The 13,324-nt window shown below is 42.5% G+C and overlaps 2 protein-coding genes across 7 annotated transcripts in view; one reads left to right on the top strand and one right to left on the bottom strand.

Moving 5' to 3' along the window:
• Positions 1-13,324, bottom strand: part of lgi1b (leucine-rich, glioma inactivated 1b) — a 71,857-nt gene that overhangs the window by 33,222 nt on the left and 25,311 nt on the right. For 2 of the 4 annotated variants that reach the window (XM_069900553.1, XM_069900555.1), the window contains exon 1: positions 2,439-2,619. The exons of 1 other annotated variant lie outside the window; for it this stretch is intronic. In XM_069900553.1, the coding sequence (XP_069756654.1) occupies positions 2,439-2,553 (115 nt within the window). In that variant the 5' untranslated portion in view covers positions 2,554-2,619. Of the gene's footprint in view, positions 1-22; positions 177-2,438; positions 2,620-13,324 lie in introns of those variants that run through there. One more of the 4 variants, XM_069900554.1, reaches the window with a different exon arrangement.
• Positions 2,729-13,324, top strand: part of fra10ac1 (FRA10A associated CGG repeat 1) — a 73,666-nt gene continuing 63,070 nt past the window's right edge. For all 3 annotated transcript variants that reach the window (XM_069900559.1, XM_069900558.1, XM_069900560.1), the window contains exon 1: positions 2,729-2,831. In XM_069900559.1, coding sequence (XP_069756660.1) covers positions 2,796-2,831 — 36 coding nt within the window. In that variant the 5' untranslated portion in view covers positions 2,729-2,795. The remainder of the gene's footprint in view (positions 2,832-13,324) is intronic.

Raw genomic sequence — 13,324 nt, 5'->3', positions numbered from 1 at the left:
TGCAGCATTCATGGCCTAATACCTGAGGAGGATCTTTGCTCAGGCTGTTTCTGCAACTGATGACACTGCCAAGACATTGATGCAGTCTGGAAGGAGTACAACATTTTCCACTTCAAAACAACCTGGGATGATGTGACCAAGAGTGCATGAATGGCACATGAAACAAAATACTGAAGCAGTATGTGCATGACTTTAAGAGATCTGAAAAAGATGATGAGATTGCAAAGATTAATAGAGCTGTTGTCGACATGGTAAACAACAACCTGAACCTAGACATAGATGATGAGGACATTGAAGAACTCCTAAAGGTGTATCTGGTGGTAGGATTAAGTTGAGGTGGCACAAATTGTGGAAGATAATATGTTGGATGCAGAGGCTGGTGGGATGATTGCAAGAGCAAATAGCTGAAGAAGGGGTAAGGGTAAAGGAAACTGCAGAAGAGGTTTACTTTTATAAGGGATTATCCAAATTCTTTGCAATCCTTAACAGCTTGCTGAAGAGATGGTCCCAAACACTGAACGCTTTTCACTGAGAGAGAGGGATGCTCATGCAGTGTTTCATGCATATAAAAAAATTTATGAATAAAAGAAAAAGCAAACTAGTGAACAACACTGGCTTCCTGAATGAGCCAACACCTCCCCAAGAAGAGACTCAGCTAGGTCCTTCAGGCATTACAGTGACAGTTCATCAATGGAGGTTATTCTACCGGAAACTCTTCCAGTGGAACACAGTGAGGAAGTGAAGAACAGTGATGTGAATGATCCTGATCCTCTTGTTAAATTGTGTGTGATATAGGATAAGAAAGTGTTCACATAAAAGTTTAAAAAGTGTAAAAAAATCAAAGTTTAATTTAGCCTAAGTTCAGTATCCCATATAGTTTTGCTAAGTATATATAGTAATATGGTGCTTGTCCACATTGCATAACGCCCAATTTCATAGGATTGAGGGCGGCGTTTGTGGAAGATCGATTGATGACAATGGTCACAATGGTCAGGCAGTTTAACTTTTTACTGGTGACTGGAGGTATATCCACAGCCCTTATAGCAGTTGGACTCGTTATTTTAGCCATCATGATACTTCCCTGCCTAATGACTTGTGTGCAGTGTTTAATTCAACAGACCCTTCGTCAGATCACTACAACCCAAAGGATGTATGTTTCCCAAACTCCATCTGATGATGCTGAGATTGCAGTTCGTTTGCTGACTCGCTTGGAAAAAGACCAAGCTTCCAGCTGAGAATTTACTAAGTGTAGCTAAAGAAAAAGTGTGGATTGTGAGAGATAGATAGGAAGTAAAGCTAGTATGAATGAAATAAGGAATACTAGACTAGACTAGAGGAAGTAAGTGCTGAGTAGGGATGAATTCCGATAAGAGTGTGAGGAAGGGTTACGCAAGTATAATAGAATAAGGGTCTTATTTTTCTTTTCTTTGGCTTGGCTTCGCGGATGAAGATTTATGGAGGGGGTAAATGTCCACGTCAGCTGCAGGCTAAGTGTCTTATAGTGATAGACAGAATTAGCAAGTTCTGCATATAGTAAGTCCTGGGGGTTGAGATGTGTGAATAAGGACAAAGGCAGATTCATGAATAAAGGACAATGACATGATGGGACCCAGACAGGATACCCCATGGTCTTTCAAGTTTACAGCACGTAGGCAGACAGAATTACCAAATGCCAAACCAATCCAGGAGGCAGAAGAATGTTAGGGGGAGGAGGGTACCTCTACACTGAAGAACTGTATAAAAGTTGGGAGAGCCCCAGTATGTGTGTGTGTATTCCCAGGGTAAGGGGAAGCACCCAACTTTGCAATCTGTGAAGGTACCTCTGTTTCTCACAGGATGTATGGTGGATTTTAAACTGTGCATACTACCTGTATTGCCTTTCTTCTTCTTTGGCTTGGCTTCGCGGACGAAGATTTATGGAGGGGGTAAAAAGTCCACGTCAGCTGCAGGCTCGTTTGTGGATGACAAGTCCGATGCGGGACAGGCAGACACGGTTGCAGCGGTTGCAAGGGAAAATTGGTGGGTTGGTGTTGGGTTTTTCCTCCTTTGCCTTTTGTCAGTGAGGTGGGCTCTGCGGTCTTCTTCAAAGGAGGCTGCTGCCCGCCAAACTGCCTTTAATGCACCAACAAAGGGTGACTCAAGGCCGTTTTAGGAAAAGTGTTTGAAGATCAAAACCTCAAATTGGGTAATTTATGGCAAAGAAGGATCGGTGATTTCTGGCCCTTCAGCTAATTCTGTGTAGAAACAACCACGCCAGACATCCGATAGCAAGGGAGATCTGCCACCAATGCTGTCTTGGCAAAACCATTGACAAGAGAAGCAAACAGACATCGGGTCTCCCCCACCCCCCTCTCCTGCAGGCCAACAGCAACATCTTGAGCACCGAGAGGTCGCAGACCCAAGCACTGACTGATCTCTTTCCACACATGTTGCCTGACCTTTTCCATGATCCTGAGAAGAGACGCGGTATCTCGAGATGTCACAAAGGATTACCAGGTGGAAAAGTCCAGGACCGTTCAGTCTCTTCCAAAAATACACATGGTTTGTCCTCATCTCGACTGCACCCGCCGACCGCAACCGCTGCTCGCGCGCTCCCCGGCCCCGCCACCGCTCCTCGCGCGCTCCCCGCCACCGCTCCTCGCGCGCTCCCCGCCCCCGCCACCGCTCCTCGCGCGCTCCCCGCCCCCGCTCCTCGCGCGCTCCCCGCCTCCGAGGGCTCGACTTTGCGACTTCAGCGCGTCGCTCTTCTGTGACGTGCCTCTCTGCGCCAGTCGCGACCGAACACGGAGGGAAGGATGAGTGGCCGAGGGGGGAAATTCGATCTTGTTCAGGTCTGGAAGGTTAACTGGGGTTTACTGTGGGGAGGCAAGAGGGCAACAAAAAATATGCCCACCATTCTATGTAAGACCATAGAGGATGGCATATACAGCACAGTACGGCATATCCCTGTCCATCAAATGATTGGGTCTGATTGGGTGGAGCGGTTATTACATTCATAACTGTCATACAGTAAAGAAACGGGCCTTCGGCCCACAATTACCATGTCAAATACTTATGGAGTGAACATCGAAAGTCTGCTGACGTTGTGATCGTCGTCAAAAAGAGAAATGCTGAAGGAACTCCGCCGGCCTCGAAGGTAAAAATATTATTGGCGTTTCAGGCCGGAGTCCTTCCTCGGGCTAAGAGTGAAAAAGACAGGCGTCTGAATAAAAGGCCTTTCTTTCCCCAGCCTTTAATTCAGACGCCTGTCTTTTCACCCCTACCTTGAGGAAGGGCTCAGGCCTGAAACGTCAGCAATAGCTCTCCCTCTTATGGACCTCTGAGTTCCTCCAGCATTTCTGTGTTTTGATTATCAAATACCCATCTATACTAATCCCATTTACCAGCATTTAGTCAGTAATAGTCTATGCACTCTACTCGTCAAGATGTTTCTTAAATACAAGTCTCTGCATCCACCACCCCCTTGGTGAAAAAATAACCTTCCTGTATCTTCTGCAAACCTCTTATTCCAATCCTATATCTGGTTTTAGACTCTGCAGCAATAGAGGCAAGTCCCCTATGATCTCCATCATTTTGTATACCTATCAGTCTCCTTCAGGCTTCTCTGGTCTGAGCAAAACAAACTATGTAGTTAAACAAAAAAAAGTCTGCAGACCAAAGCACCCAAAACTTGTCCTTCCCTAAGGCACCCTCCTGCTATCTGCACCAAGCCTCCACATCCCTCCACGTACTCCTGCAGCCTGAAATGTGCCAGTCAGCAGTATTGAACAATCAACAAGTTTCAAGCAGACCAAAGGGTCTGATTTCACAGAATTCATGGTCTCTGTGTGTGTCTCTGGGAACAGCCCATTAATCAGAGTCATCTGTCATGCTGCTCCTGGGAATGAACCATGACAAGGTTCATCATTCTCCACACACTTAGTGAATCTGGAGAGCTGTGTAAAAGGCACATGCCTCATAAGTTAATGAAGGGTTAAAAACCACAATATGAAAACCAAGGGAAGTCATCTAAGGAACCCTTGAAAAAGGATTCATTTCTCTCTTCAACGTTCAATACGACCTCCTTTTGCTATTCAGTTAAAGAATTGAATTTGGACATTGAGCTTTGAGATTGAATTCTGTGGACTGTGTTTTTGGACTGACTTACTTGACTGGCTGACCTGGGGTTTTTTGGGGATTTTTCTTTTTTTGAATATTGGGCACAGACTGTAATGGTCGGGTGGTTTTTTTTTTTACATACACACTGTTTAAAAAAGATATGTTGTCTGTATATTTTTATGGATACTTATAGTGGAGTTAATTGGGTTAACACTTTATATTGTTAATAGTCATTAAAAAAATTTAGAGTTAAAATCGAATTGCATCTTCTGTTCTTGCTGGTTTGAGGTGTAACACTATTCATAATGAAATCTTTAATACATATAATGAATAGCAAGTGACCCAGCACTCGTCCATGTGATATACTACTGTTCTAGTAATAGGCTTCCTTTTACAAAACAACTCTCTGCCATTTCCCTCTGCCTTTTATTACTAAATGAAAACAGCTGGAAATATTGTAGGCAGCATTTGTGGACAGAAAAATAGTTAAGGTTTCAGGTCTAGGATCCTTTGTCACTACTGAGAAATAGAGCAAAACAAGTTGGATTTCAATTGGAGAGAAGGTAGGGAGGGATGGTAGATCATAGCAAATATCTCTGATATTGAGATTCCAAATAAGATGAGGTGTCATATTGCAATCTTTTGCATTCAATATTGAATTCTCCAAGTTTTGCTAACTCACTCTTTCGATCTGTATTAGTATGGGTCATTTCTATCTGTTGTAATTTTGACTCTATTTGTTTAGCCTTGTATATTTGACACATACCCTGTGCCACAACTTTCCTATTAACAACACATTATGCAGACAAAGAAGCATAACAAGCACATAACTGGCCCCCATCAACCTGACCAGTTTGTCATGAGGAACCTTGTCAACAATCTTACTGAAAGTAGATATCCACCATATAGCCCCTATCAATATAGTTAATTCTTTTTTGAAAACATTTAAACATAGAAACATAGAAAATAGATGTAGGAGGAGGCCATTTGGCCCTTCAAGCCTATACCATCATTCATTTTAATCATGGCTGTTCATCCACTCAGTACCCTGTTCCAGCTCTCTCTCTCCATACCCCCTGATCCCCCTAGTCACAAGTACTAAATCTAACTCTCTCTTAAATATAGCTATGGAACCGGCCTCAATCACTTCTTGTGGCAGAGAATTCAATAAATTCACCACCCTCTGAGTGAAAAAAATTCTTCCTCGTCTCAGTCCTAAAGGACTTCCCCTTTATCCTTAAACTGTGACCCCTGGTTCTAGATTTGCTCAACATTGGGAACAATCTTCCTGCATCTAGCCTGTCAAATCCCTTAAGAATTTTGAACATTTCTATTAAACCTCTTAATCATCTAAACTCCAGTAAGTACAAGCCCAGTCATTCTAGCCTTTCTTCATATGCAAGTCCCGCCATCCCTGGAGTCATCTGGTAAACCTTTTCTGCACTCTCTCCATGGCAATGATGTCCTTCCTCAGATAAGGAGACCAAAACTGAACACAATACTCCAGGTGACGTCTCATCAAGGCCCTATACAACTGCATCAATACCTCTCTGCTTGTGAACTCGAATCCTCTTGATATGAACGCCAACATACCATTCGTCTTTTTTACCGTTTACTGCACCTGCCTGCCCACTTTTAATGACTGATGCACAGTGACACCCAGATCTCTTTGCATCTCCCCTTTTAAGATAGTACTCAGCCCTCCCATTCTTTCCTCCAAAGTGGAGAACCACAGACTTATCCACTTTATATTGCATCTGTCATGCATTTGCCCACTCACCCAACCTGTCCAGGTCACCCTGCACGCACTTAACAGACTCTACACAGCTTACAGTCCCACTCAGCTTCGTGTCGTCTGCAAACTTGGAAGTGCTGTTTTCTATTTCCTCATCTAAATCGTTAATATATATCGTAAATAACTGGGGTCCCAGCACTGAGCCTTGTGGTACCCCACTAGTAACTGACTGACATTCTGAAAAGTACCCGTTTATTCCTACTCTTTGCTTCCTATCTGCCAACCAATTCTCTCTCCACCTCAATACCATATCCCCAAATACCTTAAGTTTGTATAGTAATCTCCTGTGTGGGACCTTATCAAAAGCCTTCTGAAAATCCAGGTAAACCAGATCTACTGGTTCTCCCCTATCCACTCTACTAGTTACATCCTCAAAAAATTCAATAAGATTAGTCAGACACGATTTTCCCTTCATAAAACCATGATGGCTCTGACCAATTAATTCACCACTTTCCAGATGTGCCGTAATCACATCTTTAATAACTGACTCTAACATTTTCCTCACTATCGATGTCAAGCTAACTGGTCTATAATTCCCTGATTTCTCTTTCCCTCCCTTTTTAAAAAGTGGAGTTATATTAGCCACCCTCCAGTCCTCAGGAACTACTCCAGAATCTAAAGAGTTTTGAAAAATTATCAACAATGCATCCACTATTTCATGGGCTACTTCCTTTAGCACTCTGGGATGCAGACCACATGGTCCTGGGGACTTGTCTGCCTTTCATCCCTTCAATTTATCCAACACAACCTCATAACTTACACTCATTTTCCCCAGTCCTTCCATCACATTAGCCCCATGGTCCCCTATTATTTCCTGAAGATTATTCATATTTTCCCTAGTGAAGACCGAACTAAAGTAGTTATTTAATTGGTCTGCCATGTCCTTGTTCCCCATTACCAATTCACCTGTTTCTGACTGCAATGGACCCACATTTGTCTTTACTAGTTTCTTTCTCTTTACATATCTATAAAAACTTTTGCAGTCATTTTTTATGTTCCCTGCCAACTTTCTCTCATAATCTCTTTTGCCTTTCCTGATTAATCCCTTTGTCTTCCTCTGTAGAACTCTGAATTTCTCCCAATCCTCAGGTATTCTTTCTTTCCTGGCTAGTCTATATGCTTCCTCTTTACACTTGATACTCTCTCTGATTTCCCTTGTTATCCAAGGATGTACTACCCTCCTTGAGTTATTATTTTTCCAAACGGGGATGAACAAACACTGTATTTCATCCAGGAGATACTTAAATGCTTGCCATTGCCTTTCTACAGTTAATCCTTTAAGTAACATTTGCCAATCTAACTTAATCAATTCGCGTCTCACACCCTCAAAGTCACCCTTCTTTAAGTTCAGAACCTGTCACTTTCCATCCTAATGTAAAATTCCACCATATTATGGTCACTCTTGCCCAAAGATTGTTAACTAACCCTTCCTCATTACTCAGAACCCTGTCTAGAATGGCCTATTCCCTTGTTGGTTCTTCAACATACTGGGTTAGAAAATTATCCCGTATACCTTCTAAGAAATCATCCTCATCAGTACCCTTACCAATTTGATTCATCCAGTCTATATGGAGATTAAAGTCACCCATTATAACTGCCTTGCCCTTGTTGCATGCATTTCCAATTTCCTGTATAATGCCTCCCCAACCTCTCTACTACTGTTAGGTGGTCTATATACAACTCCCACTAACTTCTTCTGCCCTCTTGCATTTTGCAGCTCTACCCATATTGATTCCACATCATTCAAGCTAATATCCTTCCTTTCTATTGCTTTTAACTCCTCTCTAACCAACAATGCTACCCCACCTCCTTTTCCTTTCTGTCTGTCCCTCCTGAATATTGAAAATCCATGAATGTTAAGCTCCTAACCTTGGTCCCCTTGAAGCCATGTCTCTGTGATCCCAACTATATCATAGTCATTTACAGCTATCTGCACATTCAAATCATCCACTTTATTACAAACACTCCTTGCATTAAGACACAAGGCCTTCAAGCTTGTTTTTACCAGAGCCTTAACCCTATCATCATTATGCTGTAAAGTTTACATTTTTGCCCTGAGGTTACCTGCCTGCCTCTTTTGCTTTTCACCCTCCTATTTCTGACTTCTGCCCTCATGCTAAACCCCTCCATCTCTCTACTCCTGATCCCACCCCCCTGCCACATTAGTTTAATCCTTCCTCAACAGCACTACCAAACACTCTCCCGAGGGCATTGATCCTGGCCCTGCCCAGATGGAGACCATCCTGTTTGAACTGATCCCATCTGCCCCAGAACTGATTCCAATGCCCCAAGAATCTGAACCCTTCCCTCCTACACCACTGTTCAAGCCACATATTCATTCTATCTATCCTGCAGTTCCTACTCTGACTAGCTCGTGGCACTGGCAATAATCCAGAGATTATTACCCTTGAGGTCCTACTCCTTAACTTCCTTCCAAACTCCCTGAATTCTGCTTGTAGGACCTCATCCCACTTTTTTCCTATGTCGTAGGTACCAACATGGACCACGACAGTTGGCTGTCACATTGAACAGATTGAACAGATAGGATTTCCCCTAAACAAAATCATACTGATTTTGATTAATCCTCGGCAATCCAAGAGTAAATTAATCCTGTTTCTTCAGGTTTTTTTTTGGGGGGGGGGAGGAGACATCTTCCCTATTACAGAATCAAAATCAGAATTTATTGTCATAAAATTTATTGTTCACTAATGTTGGTCTCCAAGGCCTGTTAATACTTTTGCTGTCCTCCATTTAAGTGGCATTTTACCAACAAAGATTTAGAAATCCCTAGTAAATGAAAACCAAATAAACTGGATGTTAAAAAATCTGAAAATAAAACATAAAAAGTGTTGGAAACATCTGTGTAGAAAGAAAAATGGTTAACTTTTCAGGTTTGAGACCCTTCCCCTGAACTTCTGCATAAAGCTCCTCTCTTGCCTCCCAGTGAAACCTGGGATACATTTCGTTAACTCTCAGTATTTTTAACCACCTTTAAGCCCTTGAAGACATCCTCCTTTTTAAACTATAACATGTTCCAGATTTTAAAATCTGAATCAATGAATTCTCCAACTACTCTTCAATGAGTACAGATGTGAGGTATTTATGTAAGACCTAACCTGTTTACCTATCTCGGCTGCACCATTTCATCAGATGCAAGGATCGACAAAGAGATAGACAACAGACTCGCCAAGGCAAATAGCACCTTTGGAAGACTACACAAAAGAGTCTGGAAAAACAACCAACTGAAAAACCTCACAAAGATAAGCGTATACAGAGCCGTTGTCATACCCACACTCCTGTTCGGCTCCGAATCATGGGTCCTCTACCGGCATCACCTACGGCTCCTAGAACGCTTCCACCAGCGTTGTCTCCGCTCCATCCTCAACATTCATTGGAGCGCTTTCATCCCTAACGTTGAAGTACTCGAGATGGCAGAGGTCGACAGCATCGAGTCCACGCTGCTGAAGATCCAGCTGCGCTGGGTGGGTCACGTCCCCAGAATGGAGGACCATCGCCTTACCAAGATCGTGTTATATGGCGAGCTCTCCACTGGCCACCGTGACAGAGGTGCACCAAAGAAAAGGTACAAGGACTGCCTAAAGAAATCTCTTGGTGCCTGCCACATTGACCACCGCCAGTGGGCTGATATCGCCTCAAACCGTGCATCTTGGCGCCTCACAGTTTGGCGGGCAGCAACCTCCTTTGAAGAAGACCGCAGAGCCCACCTCACTGACAAAAGGCAAAGGAGGAAAAACCCAACACCCAACCCCAACCCACCAATTTTCCGCTGCAACCGTGTCTGCCTGTCCCGCATCGGACTTGTCAGCCACAAACGAGCCTGCAGCTGACGTGGACATTTACCCCCTCCATAAATCTTCGTCCGCGAAGCCAAGCCAAAGAACCTGGCTTCACACAGGTTGCCCTGTTGGTCTCTAATAGGCTAGTTCTCCTTATTATTCTAGTTTTTTCCTTAATCTTGTCCACCAGTACTATTTTGTGCATTCTTTTTACCCTCCTATGTACAGAGTCCTAATATATTGTCCATAGTCCTAAAGGATCTCCATTGATTACAATTCTGCATACCTACCATATATATTCTTAAATCTTTATTCAACCCTTGACATCCAGGGTTTCTTGTATTTGTTGTCCTTGCCTTTATTCTAGTGGAACACATCATTCATGAATCTCATAATTTCACTTTTATATGACTCCCACTTGGCTGATGTAAACTTACCTGCATATAGCTTCTCCAAGTCAACTTTAGTCTTGTCCTATGCTGGTGAAGATAAACTTGTGAATCAGTTTGGAATGCATTTATCAGTTGGTCCTTAGAGAAGGAACAGTATTGTTTCATCTTGAAAGTGAAAAAAAATATTTATTCTTAATTAAAAGTTACTGAAGGAAAATTAGAGAATCTTATTTTTAATAACTGAATTATCAGCACAGTGTACTTGCTCAGTTTAAAAGCAAAAGGTGCACAGCAAGTCACACTGATTTTGTAAAGAAGAACAGATGATGTTTTGGGTTATTTGACTTTTCTTCAGATCAGGGTTTCCCTTTTTGTTTTTATTTCAGATATTTAGTATCTTCATTATTTTGCTTTAGAATTAACTGAACTATATATGAAAAAATATCATTATTGCTATAATTTATTTGCTGTACTGAACAAATTTGTTCGACTTAAAGCCTTAAATGAAGTGCTGAATATGCAGATCTGAGCCCTCTCCTTGAACTCTGAGCCTGCCTGCCTGAATTCACTTTTTCCAGTTGCCCAGGGCTAAACAGACTGAGCCGCCACACCCAAGATTTGTTCCATGAGGTCAAGCTATTTCCAAGACACTGAGCTAGTTTCAGGCTATTATTCAACATAGGTGCTGTTCTCAAGATACCCTGACAACTTTTGAAACTTGCTCCTTTCAAAGACTTTGGTACTGTTATTGGGCCAAATGGATTTGAGGGCAGGGTTTAAGTTGACAGTGAAGTTGATAAAATTGCTGAACTCATTGTATTCACTTGATCCATCTCTGATACTGTTCTCCCTTTTTTTGTTGCATGCTCACATTCAATTTTTAAAGTGTTTTATTTATAAATTTTCAAACTCAAACTCAAGCAATTTCCAGTAATTAGTTACAAATTACAGTTATCCATTATATACAAGATTCACTGTTGAGTCTGGCCTTTTCCACCCCTCCCCCCACACTCAACAGACCACAATTACACACAACATTCAAGATACCTACAACAAAGGTTGGGCACATGTCAGAGATTTGTCCAGCCCGCCAGCGCCCAGACTTTTATATTTTTCTTGACTGGGCTGGAATGGACACTCCCATCCCCACCCCTCCCTCAGTAGAAGGATAGATGAGGAAGGCAGGCCAGCGAGGCTCTTATAAAATTTAAATATGGTTGCCAAATTTTTAGAAAAATGTTTTTTATCCTTAAATTATAGGTAATTTTCTCCAGGGCAACGCAGCTTTGCATTCCGAGTGCACAATGCCCAAGTGAGAGTCAGCTTTCCAGATAACCACTATGCACTTCCTGGCCACTACCAATGCAATCATTACAAATTGGATTTGGAATTTGGACGGTTTCATCTTGAGTCTTATGTCCATCATATCTGCCAATAGGAACAGCTCTGGGCCCTGTGGGAATTCTTTACCTATGATTTTTTTTCTAGGACTTGGCCAAATTCCACCCAGAAGAGTTTCACCTTGGAACATGTCCAGGTTGTGTGCACAAAGGTTCCTGTTACAATGCTACATCTAAAGCAATCGACTAAAATTTCTGGTTTAGCCTTATTCAATTTTTGCGGTGTCAAATGTAGCTGGTTGAGAAAGTTATACCGTGCATTAATAATCACGGCCATGCTGTTCCAACACAGGTCTGACCAGCACTGCTCATCAATTATTGTTCTTAAGTCTGACTCCCATCTTTGCCTTGATTTGTGTAGGCCCAGTTTAGGGCCTTCTGCTTGGAGTAAGAAATACTTCCCTGTGTTCCCCTTTAGAATCAGGGTTTCTATGTCCACACATCAGTAAGGTCATGGATGGACCTGATTTGACCTCAAAAAAGATCTTATCTGAAGATAGTAGAGGAATGTTTTATTTGACAAGTCATATTTAATTGTCCACACTCATCACAGTCCTCGATACACCTGACCCCATTTTGGCACCTGGTGTCCAGGATCTTGTTGTCTATTATCAATGTGACTAATCTCTTCGGAGTCAGAGGTATTTTTGAGGACAACCCCACTTTAGACTCTACTAACTGATTAATTTTATTCCATATAGAAATTAGTGTTTTAACATAGGCCTGTCTTTTTTATGTGTCCAGGATGGTACACCTCCCCCCTCAAATAGTGAGGTGATATACCTCGACTGGGCTTCCCAATAACATTTCTTAAAATCTGATAAACTTAATAGACATTTATAAGATTATGAGAGGCATAGATAGGGTGGACAGCCCCAGGGCAGCCATAGCCAGTACCAAAGGATATCTGTTTAAGGTGAGTGGAAGAAAGTTTAGGGAAGACATTTAGGGGGGCAGGTTTTTTTAATGCAGAGAATGATGGGTGTTTAGAATACATTGCAGGGGGTGGTGCTTAAGGCTAATACAATAGGGAGATTTAAAATACTCTTAAATAGGCACATGGTTATAATAAAAAATGGAATGTTATGGAGTGTGAGGGAAAGAAGGGTTAGATTGATGTGGTTGGCAAATATTGAGAATATTCATAAGCTGAATAGCCAGTACTGTTTCACAGGGTTCATTCTCCCTGTGACTTCCTCGTTCACTTGTCCCGCCATACTAATTGCACCCCCTCAGCCAGCGCTTATCCCTGCAACTAGAGCCTACACCTCCAGTCTCATCGCCATTCAGGGCCCCATACCTTCCAAGTCAGGCAGTACTTCACCTGTGAATCTCTAGGGGTCATATCTTGCATTGGGTACAGACTCCTCTATATCATAATGCCCTTGATGTAGGCTACATGGATTTTATTAAAGCCTATGTCGTGGTCCTACATGTAAAAATGGTTAAAACGATAAGAGTCCATGGGATCCAAGACATTTCAGCAAACCGCCAGTGGGCTGATAACGCCTCAAACCGTGCATCTTGGCGCCTCACAGTTCGGGGGGCAGCAACCTCCTTTGAAGAAGACCGCAGAGCCCACCTCACTGACAAAAGGCAAAGGAGGAAAAACCCAACACCCAACCCCAACCAACCAATTTTCCCCTGCAACCGCTGCAATCGTGTCTGCCTGTCCCGCATCGGACTGGTCAGCCACAAACGAGCCTGCAGCTGACGTGGACTTTTTTACCCCCTCCATAAATCTTCGTCCGCGAAGCCAAGTCAAAGAAAGATTGTAAATTGGGAAATTCATAGGAAGAAAAAGTTCTAAAACATAACCATATGATGAATTTTAAAAAAATC

This window comes from Narcine bancroftii, chromosome 10 (genome assembly GCF_036971445.1).
Source record: "Narcine bancroftii isolate sNarBan1 chromosome 10, sNarBan1.hap1, whole genome shotgun sequence".
Taxonomy (NCBI): Eukaryota; Metazoa; Chordata; class Chondrichthyes; order Torpediniformes; family Narcinidae; genus Narcine; species Narcine bancroftii.
The sequence above is the reverse complement of the archived record's forward strand: the minus strand, read 5'-3'. Positions and strand labels throughout refer to the sequence as shown.